General features: G+C 62.3%; 1 protein-coding gene across 2 annotated transcripts; it reads left to right on the top strand.

The window, feature by feature from the left end:
* Positions 1-218: 218 nt before the first annotated feature.
* Positions 219-16,738, top strand: CNDP2 (carnosine dipeptidase 2). 2 transcript variants are annotated; one of them, XM_090285386.1, is made up of 12 exons: positions 219-308; positions 2,899-2,987; positions 4,160-4,303; positions 6,873-7,035; positions 8,836-8,924; positions 9,671-9,871; positions 10,980-11,064; positions 11,859-12,019; positions 13,702-13,866; positions 14,869-15,010; positions 15,247-15,394; positions 16,141-16,738. In XM_090285386.1, exons 2-12 carry the CDS (start codon positions 2,928-2,930, stop codon positions 16,208-16,210), a joined length of 1,428 nt encoding a protein of 475 aa, XP_090141512.1. In that variant the 5' UTR covers positions 219-308; positions 2,899-2,927; the 3' UTR covers positions 16,211-16,738. The 2 variants fall into 2 exon arrangements, with proteins under 2 accessions (XP_090141512.1, XP_090141513.1); XM_090285387.1 differs by lacking the exon at positions 219-308 and adding an exon at positions 675-691.
* Positions 16,739-18,218: the final 1,480 nt, after the last annotated feature.

Raw genomic sequence — 18,218 nt, 5'->3', positions numbered from 1 at the left:
GGAGGCCCGGGCGGGCGTCGCTCGTGGCTCCCGGTGCGGAAACGCCGAGGCGGGGTGAAGGGCTGCCGCCAAGGCCGGAGGAGCCGCGGGGCCCCGGCGTGCGGTGCGGCGGGGCCAGGAAATGAGGGCGTCGCGTGCAAACGCGCCGGCGTGGCCTCCGCGGCTCCGCCGGGCTGGGCCCGATGCGCACGGCCGCCTTTGTCCCGCGGGGCCTCTGCGGAGGCTCGGGGCCGGGACCCGCGGTCTCTGGCCGGGCGTGCGCTCGCGGGTCTCAGCGCTCCGTGGGCCTCGGTGTCCTCACCTGGAAGGTGGGCGTGACCCCCGGTCCCCGGCCCCCACGTCCTCGAGTCCCCGGCCTCGCAGCAGGGCCCCCGGCCCGCCCCTGCCTCCGGAGTGGGGGCGCGGGGCCGCCGCCTTGTCGCCCCCGGGGTGGCGCTGAGGAGCGGGGACGGGCTTTGCCCGCTGTGGGCTCAGGGTGCAGCCCCCGGGGGGGCAGATCGGAGGTGCCCGCCCCCGTCTCGGTGCGTTTTGCGGAGGCTGAGCCATGATGCGGGCGCTGATTTACTGTCACACACGCCAGGGACTCCCGGGGACAGGCGGCCTTGCGGGCGCTGGGCGGGGTCCCCTGCGGCGCGGTCCCCGCCCCCCTCGGTACCGCCCAGGACTTTCGGTTTCAGGAGCGGGCGTGCAGGTGGGCCCGTTCCCCAGGGGCGCGCGCTCTGCTCCCCCGCCGTCGCAGGTGGGGTCAGCGGGTCCCGGTCGGGGACGGGGGCGGAGAGGCCCAGGACCACCCAGAGCCGGGGCGCTGGCGGTGCTGCCTTGGCCCAGCCCTGCGCTCCCGGGCCGCCGCTCTGCCCGGTGGAAGGGGCGATGCCGGCAGGCAGTTTCCCCCGCGGGTGCTCTGCAGGGAGGCCCGGGTGAAGCCCAGCGCAGGGAGTTTGGGGTTCGTGGTCGCTGGGGACCAGGAGCCCCAATAAAAGCGCCAGCCCAGCGTGTTGTCACCCACGGCGTGCTGTGCGCCTTCCCGATGACGCCGGATGCGAGCGGGGCTTCCTGGCCCCGTGCGGCCCCTCCGCAGCTTTCCCGGGCGGTCCGGCTGGGCTCCTGCAGGTGGGAGCCGCGCCGAGCCCCTGCGGGCTGGGAGCTTCGTGCTGGGGACCGTCTGAGGCTCCGAGGCTGGCCTTTCCGTCCTCACTGAACGCGCCCTGCGCAGCTCGGTGGCTCCTCGTCCCTTGAGCTCCCTGTCGTGGTGGGTCCAGTCCCTCCTCTGTTCACACAGCGCTGTGGACTCCGATCCCAGGCAAAGCTCCTGGACTGGGGGTGCAGGCGGCCGGACGTCGTGGGCCTGAAATGCTGCCGGTCACTGCGTGTAGCTGAGCCCTTTCCCACTGCTTGGTGGGATCGAACTGGCCGTGGAAGCAGTTTTGAAAGTCGCAGTGCCAGGCTTGGTTTGTTTCCTATGCGTTCCAAATTTTAAAGGTGACCCATCTAAGTGTTACCGGAGAAACCCCGGTGCTTCTTGCAGATGCCTTGAAGAATTACAGATCAGCGAGCCTATCAGCCTGCGTGCAGAATTTATTAGTGAACGGGGGGAGCCAGAGCAAGGGGGGCTGAAGGCCAGGGTGGTGAGCTCGCCCTCGGGTGGCCGGAGGCCCAGGGTCAGAGGGCCAAGAGAGCGAGTCCTTGGTTCTGAAGGCTTACGCGGTTGGCGGGATGGGGTGAAGGCGTTACCTGGTGATTGACGGATGCAGGTGGAGCCAGCTTCTCTGCAGGGGATGGGGACCACCTAAACTTAGGTATGGGGGCGGGTCTGTTACCTGGCGTCCTTATCTTGCTCCAGACCCCATTTTGTTCATCTTGTTGTAAAATGGGTAGGTGAAGGGAGGCAGTCAATTAAAGTTGGGGCGGTTACCCAGAGTTATTTACAGCGCTGTGAGCGTTAGGGACCCCCTGGGAAACGGACAGTGAAAGCAGTTTCAAAGGCCTCCTTCCCAGATAGTGGAGAGAGAGACATAGAATTTCAGGGACTGCCCTCCTCCTGCATTAGCACGGTGTTTTCTTGTGACATTGGGACACCTGGCAATGTTATCAGACCAGGCCCAGGCCTGCTGGGTTAGCGGGTGGGACAGGCCTCGGCTCCGCCACTAGCCTTCTCCGTGGAGTTCTGTGCTAACGCGCAGTGGCGAGGGCCTGCCTTTATTTCCTTCTGCTACTCATTCGACTGTAACAAAAGGATTTCTTTCTTCATGTTTGTGGGGTGGGGCTGGATGTGCTGGGTCTCACACAGGGACCCGAGGCTAGAAGATGCTCTGGGAGGTGGGGCAGAGGTAGATGGAGTTGCTTTCCCTGGTCAGGCCTCCGGCTGTGCAGGTAGCATGTTGCTTTGGGCAGGCTCTGGACTCCGATGGTCACCGTCCTTGAAGAGTTTATATGCCGGGCCGTGGGCCTTCTGGCTGTGTTGTGACGTTTTGCTGGGATCCTGGGGGCGATGATTGCCTCTGTGGCCGTGACAAGGGGAAAGTTCTCTGTGTGCTCCAGAAAGTGAAATTAAAACCTTCAAGTGCTCCCAAGTCAGTGTCACTAGGAAGCGCCTACGTTTACTTTTCATCAGGCCGCCTCCCACCAGGCCCCCCCTTCATTATTTGCCATTTGACACACTTTGGGGTACATTTTCCTTCTGCAAAAGTGTGGGAGATCAACCTGGACCTCCAACTGCATCGCAAAGCTTTGCTTCCTGGGTCCTGCGGCCACTGCCTGGAACTCTCCCCGGGACTTTGGCACTTGGCCAGCAGCTGGGAGGGCGGGGAGGAGGGGACGGCCCTGATCGGTGCCTCTCCTGAGTCAGTCTGGCCCCGTCCAGAGCAGAGGCAGGACTGACCAGTCACTTTTCCTTCCAAGAATCCCCACGGTCTGCCCTCGGTTGAAAGATGTCGGCCCTCACCGCCCTGTTTAAGTATGTGGATGAAAATCAGGATCGCTACATCAAGGTAAGGGAGCAGCTGTTTCTTCTGATAAACCTGAAACCCAGTTTAATCCTGCGGGACTCAGGGAAGCTGGTAGAGTTATGCTGTGCACATCAAGTGTTGCAGACAGACAGACAGACACCTCCTGTTCTCACTTGTGAGCGTCTGAGAAAGGAACTCACAGAAACAGAGAGGGGACTGGTGGGTGCCAGGGCCGGGGTGCGGTGGGGAGATGCTGGGTGAAGGGCACACACTTTCGGTTCTAAGTTCAGCACAGTGACTCACAGCATCATGTTGTAAACTGGAAGTTTGCTAAGAGAGCAGTTCTTACGTGTTCTCACGTCCAAAAAGGTGGTTCCTAAACATGTATGTAACATACACGCACACAAACGGAGGGTGAGGGAAACATGGGTTTACAGCTGTAATAGTACAGTAATAAAGTAATACGAGAATAAACTGTGTTTCATGTGCTCACAACTGTGAACCGCTTTTGCCCCACTGTGTGTGTGTGTGTAGTCTAGAGATGTTTTCCTTTACCTTCTCATTACAGTATAGAAGTTACATTTCTTGGCTTTTGACAAAAAGTCATATTAGTTTAGTCTTCATCTATAATTCCTTGTAGTAGGTACAGGTTAAAGATCTATTTTACATTTAGGATGCTGCGAATGACTCAGTAACGTTATAGATTAATCTGTTTCTTGAGGTTAATGTAAAGAATCATGCTTTGAAGTTCTCGTGGGAGACACATTTCCGATGAAATCTTCAGAGTTCTCATTCTAAAAATTGCCCTTTGGAGAGCTTGGCCATTGTCAGGATGGTGCCTGAGCTGACTGGGAACTGAAAATCTTGGGTACTTTCTGCTTCCCTCAGTTGTAATTTTGTTAGATTCAGCTATAAAAGTATTTCTAGAACTTTGTACGTTTTACATTCACCTCATGCTCAGTGGTTAGAAATACACATTCTGACGTGTTTCCGTTATGCTACAGTTCTTGCAGTAGGGTCAGTAAGAGCAGGTTTTAAAAACCTTAAGCACAGAGTGGGGGTGGGTCTGTCCTTCATCTGGTCGGCATGTTCAGAACGGAGTGGCTGCAGGTTGCAGGGCCACGCTGGGTGCCCAGAACACGGCAGAGGCATGGGTGCCCCTCTGCCCTGAGAGCCCCCCGTGAGAACCCATTTCTGCTGCTGTGCACAAACAGAAGCTCGCGGAGTGGGTGGCCATCCAGAGCGTTTCTGCGTGGCCCGAGAAGAGAGGCGAGATCCGCCGGATGATGGAGGTCGCCGCTGCGGACATCAAGCAGCTGGGCGGCTCCGTGGAGCTGGTGGACATTGGGAAACAGAAGGTAAGTGCGTGCGGCCGCCCCACCCACTGTGACGGGAAAGGCCCCATTTGGGTGCCGGTCTCTGGGCAGTGTCCTCAGCGGCCCGGGGCAAAGGTTTCGTCACCCTGGGCCTTTCTGTCCCGGAAGGAGAGCCCCGAGGGTTCCGAGAGAGGAAGTTAGCCCGGAGGCTGTTCTCAGGAAATAGCTGAGATTCCTGGAAACCAGTTCTCTCTGAAGCGAGGCCCTGCCACCCCAGCCCTGTCGTGTAAACGTGGGGGACTGCCCCGGCCCCCTCTGGCCCCCACCCTGGCACGTGTCCTGGCACAGAGCGGCTCTGGGGGGGGCCGGGCTCTGGCAGGTGGCGTCGGCGTTTCCTTCCCGGCCGGAGGGAGCAGCGCTGTCCGTGCTGGGCCCGTCCTCTCCGAGCCTTAGCTGAGTCAGGCCCACGCGAACGACACGCAGGGTGCAGCGAGGTCTGGTGTATCTTGGGGCTCTCGCCTGATGGTGTCAGTGTCCGCTGAGGATTCTGCGTGCGGACCTTCTGCCCAGTCTGCTCTTGCCATGAACGGGAGACCCCGAGGCCCAGGCGGGCTGGGTCTCCACCGGGGGCCCCTCCAGCTCGTGGCAAAGGAGAGGAAACCGGGGCTCCTGCTTTCTTCTGACCATGAATCTGGTAGTTGACTCAAGGCTGCTACAGCGAGTGTCAGCTTCCCTGCCCTTCCCTGCCCTTCCCTGCCCTTCCCTGCCCTTGGGAGAAGGCAGACCAGCTGTCTCGGCATCGTTTCCTCTGTGGAGCACACTTCAGTGGCGCCCGCTCCTAGCGCAGTCCCACGGGCCGGTGCCCACAGCGCTGCCCCGGGAGGCTGTCCGCGGGCCGCCACGGCCACCGCACTGCTGTGAGGTCCGTCACACCCGTTCTGCCTAGGAGTCAACAGGCTTCATTGCTGTTGGCGCCGTGCAGGGCTGCCTGCGCGCGGGGTCACAGCGCAGTGGTCCCCACGGGTCACTGGGCCGCACGGGTCTGGTTTCCAGGAAGCCGCGGCGACCGCGGACAGCCGTGGCGGGAGATTGCTGTCATCCTGTGCACGTACACAGGCCCCCGTAGCAGGTGACAGAGGGGTCCCGGGTCCTGGGGACGGGCCTCGGAGCCGGGGCCCAGCGGGTGAGGTCCCGGGCCGGCGCTGCCCGTGGGGGAGGCAGACCCGGGCTGTTCGGAATGCGGCCTCACGGCCGAGGCCAGAGCAGCAGAGGCCCGCGGGCTGGCCAGCAGCCGTGGGGGCCCTGGCCGCCCAGGCCTGCCCCCCAGCAGAGGAGCTCAGGGAGTGGAACAGTCGCGGCCCCTGAGCCGAGAAGTGACGTCAGGGAAGAAGCTAACAATGTACCGGACGGAGCAGGGCTCCCTGGGCGCTGCATTCGGGTGGCGGCCATGGGACTGCGCACCCAGCGGCTCAGAGCCCTGCAGCCTGTCGCGGTGGTGTCCGGGTGGGCTGGCACGTCCACTGGCTGCCCCTCTGCCTCCTGTCAGCCCTGAGGTTAGCTTCGTCACCAGTCTAGTCTGCGTCTTCATTTACTTTTTTATTTTGAAAATATTTTATTCACTTATTTCTAGAGAGAGGGGAAGGAGGGAGAGAAACATCCACGTGTGGCCACCTTCCGCACACCCTCCACTGGGGACCCGGCTCACAGTGCAAACGTGTGCCCTGACTGGGAATCGAACCGGCCACCCCTTAGTTCCCACACCGGCACTCAGTCCACTGAGCCACACCAGCCACGGCTGTGTGTTTATTAATGAATATTTTCATAAAGACCATCTTCCAGTCACTAGACATATGTACACGCATGTTGGTTCTAGCGTGGATCATCCCTACCCAGCAGCTGGCACAGAGGATGCGTGCTTTCCCCCCCCGGCCCAGCCCCAGCCCCAGCCGTTTGCTGGTGGTACTTTGTAGCGGTGACAGGTGTCCCCCTGAGAATACAGGAGCTGATGAAGCAGGTACAGGGTGCAGGGCATTTAGAGCGACGGCAGGGGAGTCCAGCCGACGTGAGCCTGGGAGGAGCCCTGGGTGTGCCTTTGCGCCCTGCATTCTGTTCTGGACAGAGATGCTGTGGTTACTGCACCGGCCCTGCTCCCGTGGGGCCGTGGGAGACGGCCCAGCCTTCGGGGGACGCTCAGGACCTGCTGTCAGTGCACGACTGTGCGGCTCCCCCGTCTGTGCAGAGTTTCAGACGCCTGCCTTCTGCTTTTAGATTGTGGTGGTTTTTATCCATTATTTTAGAAAATAGTGAACTTCGTTGCATCCCAAACTCACCTTTCATAACATGTTTTGTTATATAAAAGTTAAAAAGCCATCTGCCTCTGATATTTTACCAAATTGCCTGCAGTTGGTAAACATAATTCAGTCTTTGTTCTCTGGATTATAGGAAAGTGAATTCCTGTTAGGTGATGACCCGGGTGAGCAACCTGATCTTAAACTCCGCAATAGAGGGTGATTGATGAGAAGGGGTGAGAGCTTCCAGGTATTTTAGTCACGTCGGCCGTGAGCACCAGGTTTTTAAGGCCTGTGCTCGCTTGCTTCCCTCCCCCACCCAGCTCCCCGATGGCTCCGAGATACCACTGCCTCCCATTTTACTCGGCAAGCTGGGCACCGACCCCGGCAAGAAAACGGTGTGTGTCTACGGCCACCTGGACGTGCAGCCGGCAGCCCTGGAGGACGGCTGGGACAGCGAGCCCTTCACCTTGGTGGAGCGAGACGGTGAGCACGCTCTCCCTGGGGAATGGGGCTCCGCTCCGGCAGGGTCACCCGCAGGACAAGCCGTTGGACATGCTGGGGAAATCGGCTTCTGGAAGGAGGGTCCACACGTGTGCACAGGTGTAGACCCATCAGCGTGCCTCCTGTCCCGTGGGAACGGGATGCTGTGGCCTGGGGTCAGCTGCCCCGCCCCTGAGGCAGTGCAGCCCTGGGACACCGGTCGCCCAGCGACAGCCGAGGTCGCCGTGCGTCATGGCGCATTTCAGTAGCTCCGCTGGCAGACAGGAGGGAAGCATTCGTCTTCCCGCCCCTGGCCGCTCAGCCATGGTCATGGACGCCCCCCTGCCCGGCAGGCACAGGTGCTCAGAGTCTCTATCCCAGAGCCCCTGCCCTCCGGCGGGCCCCTCCTGCCCGCCCGTCTGCTGTGGAGCTTCTGCCTCCCTTTCCGGCCCCTCCCTGCAGGCCCGCCTCGTCCCGCCGCCATCTGGAACGGGGCCTCACTGCCCTGCCTGCCCTTCCTCCATCCCCTTTCAGCACCCCACCTGCTCCAGGACCCCAGAGCGGGGCCTGGCCCAGTCTACAGGCCCGCCTCCCCGCCTGCCCAGCCCTGCCCGCCCCCACGGCAGGCCCTCCCGCGGCTGTTACAGGCACTGAGCCCCCTGCTTTCCTGTCCCAGGGCTGCGTCACACGCGGAGTCCCCACTTGCCACCTCTCTGCACTGGCTCCCCCACCTCCCTGTCTTGTCCCCCAAATGGCTCCTCCCCCACCTGCATTCCCCGCCCAGATGCGCTGGACAGACAGACTCCCTCAGTAAACTCACGTCTGCCCCAGCGTGGGCGTCACCTCTGCCGCACACTTCCGTGCAGCGTGGCCCACACACCACGGTCCCCTCGTCAGTGCTCGTCCTGGGAACGAGGATGCTTTGTAGGAGAGCTCTTTAGCTTTTGTGAAATGCTGGGTTTCACTTAAAAGGAGGTCCCCAGGGTAGCAGTGGCTTTAAGCCTCATGCTGCTTCGGGGTTAAAACTGCCACCGATTTAGAAACAGTCTGGGGAATGAGGGAGTCGGAGGGCTGACCATGACGGAGAGGCTGAGCCTGGGCAGGCCGTGGCCACGGTGCCCTGCCCTGGTCGCCCTCGGGTGCTCTGCGTCCCGTGACAGAGGGCCAGGGGGAGGGACCAGTCCTGTGAGGGGTCCCCAGAGCCAGTGTGCAGTGGGGGGGACTGGGACTCCTCACACTGAGGAGAAACAAGATCATGCTGGTCCTCTTCAGGGGCAGCCCAGAGAAATCAGTGCCAGGCCAAAGGCCTGTTCTTTATCATTGGAGAGGTCAGGGTCAGTGTTCGGGTGGGGCTGAGATCTGTCGCTCTCTTGATAAGGGTGCTTCTGTTTCCTATCTGCACCTAGCTTTCCCACCCCCAGCACTACCGCCGCTTGTGGCAATGGACTTTAACAAGCTGGCTGCTGACGGTGCGTTCCTGGGGCTGGGGCTGAAGTCTGCGCCCTGAGCCAGCAGGAGCGGGAGCGAGGGCCACTGCTGCATCTGCAGGGGTGGAGGCGGGGGGTGGGGAGTGGGGGCATCCACATGGCTGCCTCAGCTGATGGCACGTTCTCTGGTGATTCCAGTTCAGGGCTGGATGGACGCTCCAGGCTCCTGATGTCAGGAACATGGGTTCTGCTGTCGGGAGAAACTCAGGACGGGAGCGTGTGGTTTGCTGAGATGTCATCAGATGGCCACTGAGGACTCGCGCCTGCCTGTGTCCTTGCCATTGTAACTTGATGAATTTGCTGGTCGTTCTTCTAGGCAAACTGTACGGGAGAGGTGCGACCGATGACAAGGGACCGGTGGCCGGCTGGCTGAACGCCCTGGAAGCCTTCCAGAAAACGAGTCAGGTGTGTCACTGCCTTGCGCTGCGCCCGGTCACCCAGTCCCAGCTGAGGGCCTGGGCTGGGCTTGTCCAGACCAAAGATCACGGGCCTGTGAGGCAGCCAGCTTCCCCCCAGGTGTCAGCCCAGGGACTCCGCTCTTAGGCGATGGCTTGGGTCCAGGCTCGGGACCCTGCAGGTTAATTGTTTGTACAGTGTTCAGGGGTCACCCTGATGGCTCAGCGGGCACCCGGGCCGCCCAGCAGAGGGCTGACTCTGCACTCAAGGGCCGTGTTGGTGAACAGACCCCTCCCTTTCTCTGTGCGGTTTATGGCCTCTGAACATACATTTGGTGTTTAAAAATCTTTTTCCTTAACTGTATGCACTCCTTGTTGGAAGTTTGTAAAATACCAGGAAGTGGGAAAGACTCCCTAGAATCTCAACCTAAGAGACCTGGTGTTTGGTCGGGGGAGCAGGCGGGGCTGTCCTGGAGACCCCGGCGATCCCCGTGACGAGGAAGCGTGTCACCCTGAGCCGTGGCCGGCAAGGCGCTCCCAGTGAGGATGCAGCCGTGGCTGGAGCCAGGCTTGTCCCCTGACGGCCCAGTGCCTGGGGACAGAGGTGTCTCTTGGGGACGCACACAGCCTGCCCAAGTGCTTGGTCTGGAGGAAGCCGGGTCCTTGAAATGGGTGATTTCAAAATAACGGGTGACGTCCTGTGTGTCGTGTGAGACTGAAGGCCGGACGCGCGCCGACGCTCTGTCCCTGTTGCAGGAGGTCCCCGTCAACATCCGGTTCTGTCTGGAGGGCATGGAGGAGTCGGGCTCCGAAGGCCTGGACGAGCTGATCTTTGCCCAGAAGGACACGTTCTTTAAAGACGTGGACTACGTCTGCATCTCTGACAACTACTGGCTGGGGAAGAAGAAGCCTTGCATCACGTACGGCCTCCGGGGCATCTGCTACTTCTTCATCGAGGTACGGCCCACGGGGGTCCCTCCCCGACCCACTGTCACAAGCAGCAGGAAGGGGGCCGCAGGCACCCGACGCCCGCTCTCGGGGGCAGGAACCGCTGCGGTGCTGCGGGCCCGGCGCCGGCAGCACAGGCCTCACCCGCCTTCGCGCCGGGTGCGCTGCCGCGCGGCAGTGGACCAAAGGCCAGGCGCGAGTCCCCTCAGGGAGATGAGGCTCGCGCAGAGCGTTTTTGAGGACGTGTGGCTCAGCTGGAGCGCCGCCCCTACACCGAAAGGTTGCAGGTTCGGTTCCCGGGCAGGACACCTGCCTAGGTTGCGGGTTCCATCCAGTCCACGAGCTTACAGGAGGCTACTGATGCATGTCTTTCTCTCTCCTTTCCTCTCTGAAAAAAAGCGATGAGAAAACGTCATGGGGTGAGGATAAAAAAAGTGAAAGTGTTGGTATTTCAGCCGTTAACCCCTTATGCCTTGTCTGAGTGATTTTGAGGGAAGTGGCAGGTCACCCTGGACACAGAAGCGGGAGGACTTCCCTGCCACTCAGTGTCTGGTTGGGGAACCTTGGCCTCCGCCTTTGCAGAGAAGGCGGGGTCCCACCAGTCCCGGTGACGATGACGAAGGCAGTCCCTGCGCGGGAGGCTGGTTTGCAGCCATGCACGCGCAGAGGTGATCGCAGCCGCTACACTGCGCACCCCTGCGGGCAAGGCGCCTTTCCGCCTGCCGCAGGGGACCCGGCAGGGACGCAGCCGCTGGGAGGTGGCTGGTCCTGCTCTGCCGCGCTGCAGGGGTGGGGCTGGGGGCCGCAAGCCGTCGCTGCCTTGCCTGGTCGCACAGCGAGGCCGCCACGGGCTGCGGTCTGACCCCGGGGCTTCGGGCTCCGGGGCCCTGTTGGCGCCAGTGCTCCTGGGTCACCTGCGGTCACAGTTCCAGGGTCACTTTTCGTTGCTTCCAGTTTTTATAATTTAGGAAATGCCTTGCTTAGCTTATTGAGGGAACAGAGTGATTTTGAAAACTGCCTGTCAGGTCTTGTGAATGTTCTTGGTTTAATTTCCTGTCGCACCATAAAAATGAGCTCGCACTAAGCAGCCCAACAGAGCGGCCTTTGTCCCGCGCAGGTGGAATGCAGCGACAAGGACCTGCACTCGGGCGTGTACGGGGGCTCGGTGCACGAGGCCATGACCGACCTCATCACCCTGATGGGTAAGCGCTGGGGAGAGGGGCGGACCTTCCCGGCTGTCACCAGCGTCCGGTGCGTTCTGGAGCTCTGCGTGAGCCCCTCCCCTGTCCCTCCCTTCACTGTCCCTTCAGAAGGCTGGGAGCTGGTGCCTCGTTTCTGCCCCCTCTTCCTCAGCCCCCTGCATCCCTGCGTCACTGACGCTGCCTCGCCTCCAGGACCCGACCCGTCGCCCTGGTTCTGTCCTGGCGTCTGGCCCTGTCCAGCCCGTGCCCTGGACTCACACGACCGTCCTTCTGGTCGTGGCGTATGCCACGTCCCTGGGAGGGCATCTGCTGGAGTCTGCATTGTAACTGGCCAGCGAGGGCTCCTGCATGGGCAGCTCCTTGAGCGCGAGGCCCCGGCTTACACCTCCCGGCAGCTGTTTCCTTCCCGGGGGCACGGGGGCTGCCATCTGCGCGGTTGGCACTGCTTTGGGGACCGCGGTCTCCTCTGCCCCCACTCTCTGCCTCCTCGGTGTGGGGAGGTACTAATGGAGACTGTCCTGGTTTAGAGGGGCCTGGAGCCGCTCTGCCAGGGAGTCCTGGTCTGTGACCGGGGACAGCTCACCTGCCCTTTCAGGTCTCAACCTCTCTGTCAACATGGGAGGCTGCACCGAGCGCCGTACTGGGTTGTTACGGGGCCCGAGCGAGCCCGTGTGCCCAGCGCGCATCACCATGAGGCTCCTGCGCCCAGACCCCTGCCCAGGCGTGGCCGTGGCTGCAGGGTCGGGGCTCCCTGCTGCCTCCGTGCTGAGCGCTCCCTCCCCGCCCTCCTGCAGGCTCCCTGACGGACAGGAAGGGGAAGATCCTCGTCCCCGGCATCAATGAGGCTGTGGCCCCCGTGACGGAGGAGGAGCTGGAGCTCTATGACAAGATCGACTTTGACCTGGAGGAGTACGCCAAGGACGTGGGGGCACAGACGCTGCTGCACAGCTGCAAGGTGCTGCCGGGCCCCGCGGGGGGTGGGGGTGGGGCTGGCACAGTCGGCCATTTCCGTGGGCACCGGAGCCACCGGGTTGTGCAGACCCCAGATGCCAGCCACTCCTGGCTGGGAGCCAAGTGGTCGTTAGAAATGTCATGTGTGAACCGGTGACGCTGTAGGCACCGGAGACTGCAGAGCCAGCCGAGATGGGCAGGTGGCTGTTGCCTTTTGTGTGGGTGGGTGGGTGGGTGGGGCGAGCTGCAGCCTCGCAGGGCCGTGCTCGGGTGCCCGCGCGTGAACCGTTCCCCGAGCCTCGTGGGAGAGCTGTCGTGCCCTGTGAGTAGGTGGCGCCTGGCTTGGGGGCTGGGGCACAGGCTTGCACTCGGTCCAGCCAGCGACCGGCCTGGGGTGCGAGAGCAGCATATGGGCGGCCTGGCCCTCGGCTTCACCTCTGAGAGGCGGGCGCGCAAAAGCGTGTAAGAGCGCGTGCGGGGACCGCGTGGTGCGTGCCCGCGGGGGGCAGCGAGGCCTGTGGGAGGCAGGCCGGCCCCTCTGTCCGGGGGCACCGAAGGCGCCTGGTGTCCCGCCCCCGGTCCGCCAGCGCCCCGTGCTCTCCCAGAGGGCGGCGGCGCGGTGGGCTCTGAGCACGGGGCTGAGCGGCGCAGCCCTCACTCGGGCGCAGACGGAGCGGAGGGCAGCTGGGCCGCTGCGAGGAGAGCCTTGAGCTGGGGTCGTGGGGACGGGCAGGTGCGGGAGGGGCCGCCCAGGCTGCGGGTGCACCTGCTGATGGCATTGTGGCAGGGGGCGGCGAGGAGGTGCGCCCGGCGGTACTCGGCTGGGCCCTGCACCTGGGCACCGGGAGAGGGTCTCAGGGCAGGACCACCTGAGGAAAAGCAGGTTCTGAGACCGCCTCTGTCTCCTCCTGCCCTGCTGCCTTCAGATTAATGTTTGCTGTTATGTGAGGTGTCACGCTAGGGTTGTGTGTGCATGTTCTTCAAAGGGCCCCTCAGCCACCTGGTTCACAAACGAGAGCCCCAGGGGTCGAGGCGCTCTGTCCCTGAGGAACCCGGGGCCCCGCCAGGCGTCTTAGGGCGGCTGTGTGTCCCTTCCGCACTCGTCTTGTGCCGCTGCTGGGAAGCGCGGGCACCAGAGGCAGCGTCGTGATTGTGTCCTCGAGAGATGGAAGACTGCCCGGGGCCAGCGCCCTCGGCCAAGGGTGATGATGCTCGTCTGTGGTCGTGGGCCCTCGCAGGATGTGTGCCTGCATCCTGCGCCCCCTGGGCCTGAGGGGGTTCGCAGATGGCCCGAGTCATGCCTCCCTCTTCCTCGCGGTGCCTCTGGTCCCGCAGCAGCTCTGACGGCTGCAGGGCCGTGACCTCCCCGGGAGTCTGCAGAGCTGGCAGGAGCCCGTGGCTCTGTTGTCTGTGTGGTTAGCCCACGTGGCCCAGAGCTGCAGCGAGGCACGGATGTGGCGCACTCAGGCCGCTGGGAGTGCAGAGCCCCCTTCAGGGGGCCATGTAGCAGGTACCAGAGCACATCTGGGGCCGGCTGCTCGGCCAGCCCGAGCGGGGTCTGCACCTCCTTCCTGTGCTGGTGCTGATGTCGGGCTGGTGGTAACTGGGAGGGACGTCCCAGATGATGGCTCTGTCTACTCGAAGGCAGGCAGTGCTGTCCCCTGACCCCTCTGCCATCTCCTGCAGAAAGACATCCTGATGCACAGGTGGCGGTTCCCGTCCCTCTCCCTCCACGGGATTGAAGGCGCCTTCTCCGGCTCGGGGGCCAAGACCGTCATTCCCAGGAAAGTGGTCGGCAAGTTCTCCATCCGGCTCGTGCCCCACATGACTCCAGAGGCTGTCAGCAAGCAGGTATGTGGGCCTGGGGCATCAGGAGGGGTGGCTGTGCAGCAGCAGAGACTCGGGACCAGGGAGGTTCCCTAGGGCTCTGCACACTGAAGAACAGGGACCCAAGCCCCATAGCCCCACCTCTGGGCTCTGGCCAGCTTGGTGATTACTGGGGTAAGCAGTTCAGAAACTGATCAGAGATAAAGGGCTTATAAAAAGCATCACATGTAAAAGTGACCTTTGTCATTGCTGAGCCATGTCACTTTGGGTCAAATGTTACGGTGAGTCCAAGGGGAGCTGCCTCTGGCGTGGTGAGGAGTGCAGGGGAAGAATCCAGAAAGGGAAGGTTTCAGAAGGGGTGAATTCTGGCAGCTGCCGGCCCAGCAGGCTTCCCGGGAGCAGTCACCCCGGACGGAAGGGTTTGGAGGGATGGAATCCAGGGCTTCCCTAGTCGAAGAGGACACTGTGGGCTCGCCTTCTGTCGTTAAGGAGGTGTCCCTGGGTTGGCACCTGGCTCCGATTTTGGTCTGGATGTGATCATTTTCATAAAGAAGCAGGTCAAGAAACACTTAAAAACTTGTCTTAAATATTATAATCATATGGGAACATCTATGTAAAGGGTGAATTGCTTGATATTAAAACATTACCTTTTACCTTCAAATAACTGGATTTTGATTCTTGATAAAATCCCTTCTGTTATCACAGTTCTGCAGGTCAGTGTTTGGCAGCAGAAAATGAGGCCCATGGTAGACTCACTAGAGACTCAGTATGGACCCATTGTAGAACTATTGTAGACTCAGGGTAGACTTCCTGTAGACTCGTGGTAGAGTCACTCTAGACCTGCGGCAGACGCACCGCGCACCTGCAGCAGACGCACCGCACACCTGTGTAGACGCACCGCACACCTGCGGCAGACGCTGTAGGCTAGTTGTAAAGCACTGTGGGCTCCCGGAGACCTGCACAGGTCTCTAGCAGTGGATTGGTGCCGAGCCTAGTAACACCCTGTCTGTTCTGCTTGTGGTTCAGGTTACAAAGTACTTAACTGAGAAGTTTGCTGAACTGCACAGCCCCAACAAGTTCAAGGTGTACATGGGCCACGGTGGGAAGCCCTGGGTGTCCGACTTCAACCACCCTCATTACGTGGCCGGGAGAAGAGCCCTGAAAACAGGTCGGACTTTACCCTTGGGGCAATGCCGGCCCTTGGCACGCCGGCGTGGGCTCTGCGTGTCGGGTGGGCGCGCAGCTGCGTGGGGAGGCGCTGGGCGGCGTCAGTGCGCCGGCGGGGTAGCACCGGTGGCCCGCCCTGGGGGGCAGCTGTCCCGGGCCTCACCCGGGGGCTGGCCTGCGTGTGGAGGAAGTGGGTCCATCTCCAAGACTCCGTGTTTCTTGTGTTTCACCCCCCAGTGTTCGGCGTGGAGCCGGACCTGACCCGGGAAGGCGGCAGTATCCCGGTGACGCTGACCTTCCAGGAGGCCACGGGCAAGAACGTCATGCTGCTGCCCGTGGGGGCGGCCGACGACGGGGCCCACTCCCAGAACGAGAAGCTCAACAGGTGAGGCTCCCGCCACGTCCTGGCGTCTCCGCCTCCCCAGGCCTTCCCTGTCCTGACGCTGAGAGGCCGTTTCTGTGGCCCCTCCTCCCGTGCCCTCCCCCATCTGCCCTCGGAGGGGCCCTTCTGCGGGGGTGCAGGGAAGGAGGCCCGTGGGGGGTGGCGCTGCTTCGACGCAGGGTTCACCTGGTGGTCTGTGTTTCTCTCTGTGCTTCCCCACGGCTCCCGAAGGGCCTCTGGAAGCATCGTGACACCACCGCTCTGTGCCCCTGGCTCTATGGGCGTGGTGGGGCTCCGCTTGGCAGCAGGGACAGCAGCTGGTCCCTGGGTTGGCAGCGGCAGGAGAGGCCTGCGTAGCAGGCAGGACCTAAGACAGCCAGGAAGGCTGAGGGGGATGGAAAGCAGGGCTCAGGGACAACGGCGGGGCAGAGACCCTGCGCGGAGGTTGGGGGGAGGGACAGAAACCTGGGTCCTAGGACGCGAGCTGGAGGCTTGGATCCAGGGAAACAAAGGGAGGCCACGACGTAGGCAAGGCCTTTCCCAGCCAGGGGCTGGGGGAGACGCCCATACACGCGATGAGACCAGGGCCAGGACGGGTTCCTGGTGGGACACTCGGACCGAACCCCAAATTCTAAAGGCAAGCAGGCCTCGGAGCCGTCCAGCCAAGACGGTGGGGCGCTCCCAGAATGCCGCTGTGTGCCTGGGCCTCGGGACGGCAGCCACCGCGGTGACTTGTTCCTCTCCATTAGGCATAACTACATAGAAGGAACCAAAATGCTGGCCGCGTACCTGTATGAAGTGTCTCAGCTGAAGAACTGAGGACCCGCGCCCTGGGGAGCGCCCGCGCAGGGCCCGCCTCCGCCCCCGGTCACTCAGGAAAGCAGCCTGTCTTCCTCCTCTTCCACGAGTGGACATGAGGGCCCCAGCCTGTCCCATGAAGGCCGTGACCTGCACCGGGCAGTGGCGGTGACACGTGTCCAGTCCTGGGGGCTGGTCAGCGGCCGCGCACGTCCGTGGAGCTCTCGGGTGCCCATCGTGACTTGGACTCCCACTCCAACAGCACGAGTTCTTCTGTAGAAGGTTCTGGTTGACGTCCCGTCGGCTAAACAGAGGCCTTGGTGCCTCCTGGCCTGACCTCTGCCTCTGATCCAGGGTCGGGCCTGCTGGGAGTATCCACTCAGGGCATCTGAGCGCCCTCTGACCTCGCGTCGTCCTGCGGGTCTTCCTCTGCTGAACACTGTCGCCGTGACGGGCCTCCTGTCCGCTCCTTGCTGACCCTGCCGTCCTGAGCCTGGCTGGGCGGGTGCTGTGTCCCAGTCTGTGGCATCAATAAAAAGTGCAAACGGAGCCTCTGGATGCGTCACTGCCCGCCGCCTCGGGGCGCACGGCCCGTGGCCGTGATGGGTCAGGGAGGGGTCTGTCCCTGTCCCCGTGCCTCAGGCTGCCGTCACCAAAAACCAAGCTGGTTTAAACAAAAGGGAGACTTGCTGGCCCAGCCGAGCCCCAGCCAGAGGGAGCGGGAGGCCGGGCTTTGCTCACCCGCAGGCGCCCCCGCTGGCCGTTGTGACCCGGGTCAGCGCGCCTACGGGACCAAGGCAGCTGTGTATCGGCCCTTCCTGCCTTCGCTTAAGGGAATGGCATGTGACACTGGAAGCCTTTCTCCCCCACCCGCACGGCCCCTGCCCCCGTCACCCCTGGGTCCGCCCTGCCCCTTGGGTCACCGCTCCAGCGTCCTGTCGCCTGGGGCTCTGCCATCTCTTCCTCTCCTTCCCAGCCCCCAGGGAGGCTCCTCCAGGAGAACGGGGCTGTCAGTCACCCCCTCCTGGGACCCAGTCCTGGGAGCTGTCTGCCCAGAGGGCTCTGCCTGGAGCCCGAGTTCCTCCTTAGAGAGGAGACGCTTCCTGCTAAGGAGATGGCCTGCGGGCGGAGCGGAGGCCTTCTTGGGGTCGCGCGCCCCAGGTTTGTGATGGTCGCTGTCCTGTTGTGCACTGTGGGGGCTGGCTGCTAGTGACACGCACGCAGCTGCCTGTTCTCACGCAGAAAATGTCAGAAGGAGGCGGGGCGTGCTCCCGACCCGAGGGGCCGTGGGCTTCATTCTGCTCTTGTTACTTTGTGGTGCCTGGGTCGGAGGTCAAGCCAGAGGTGCACGGACCCGTAAAACACCGTGTGATAGTGAGGATTGTCGGCTAGGTCCTGCGCCCCAACCAACCAGGCCTTCAGCTCGGGGGCAGTGACACAGGCCGCCCAGCCTGGCTGGGGCTGGTGTGGGCACCTCCTCTGCCCCCAGGGCCATCTCACGGTCATGACCTGTGCCCGCAGCCTGTAACCCCAGCTGCGCTTCAGCCTGGGGACAGCAGGAGGACAGTCCAGAGTTAGCGGATGTTCCTGCCTTGGGCATAATTCTCAGCAAGGACTCCCGGCGCTAACTGCTCCAGAGGCCGCACGTGGGGCCTGGCTGGAGTGCTGTCCTCACAGGAGGGAAGACAGGTCCTGGGGAGTCACTTGAAGTCCTCCTGTTGCACCCCAGGGCATTCATTGTCCCAAGAAAATCCGAGAAAAACATTTTTGAGAAAACTAACATCTGCCTCAGCCCAAGGCTCTGGGATTGCTGGGAGTGGCGAGGGGAGGCAGCCTTTTTAGAAATGCTGATTATTCTAAGCTGGTTATCTTGAAGAAGTGAAAGGCGGAGGAAGGACCTTTGGCCTCCCCCACGGGCCTGTGACATCAGATGAGGGCCTGCTCCAGGGAGGGCGCCGCCGGAGGTAGCGAGTTCACTACCAGCTGCGCGCGGCCAGGCCCTGACCAAAGTCCTGTCTGGGTGCCCGTG

This window comes from Furipterus horrens, unplaced genomic scaffold, assembly GCF_987537825.1.
Source record: "Furipterus horrens unplaced genomic scaffold, mFurHor1.1.pri manual_scaffold_8, whole genome shotgun sequence".
NCBI lineage: Eukaryota > Metazoa > Chordata > Mammalia > Chiroptera > Furipteridae > Furipterus > Furipterus horrens.
This window is presented reverse-complemented; position numbering and strand designations above follow the sequence as displayed.

Bases quoted from the DNA above. Each gene is read 5' to 3' on its own strand.
- CNDP2 (XM_090285386.1), top strand. From the start codon at position 2,928: ATGTCGGCCCTCACCGCCCTGTTTAAGTATGTGGATGAAAATCAGGAT. The intron at 8,925-9,670 runs GTGTGTCACTGC...TCCCTGTTGCAG, and splicing joins CCTTCCAGAAAACGAGTCAG to GAGGTCCCCGTCAACATCCG. The intron at 15,395-16,140 runs GTGAGGCTCCCG...CCTCTCCATTAG, and splicing joins CAGAACGAGAAGCTCAACAG to GCATAACTACATAGAAGGAA.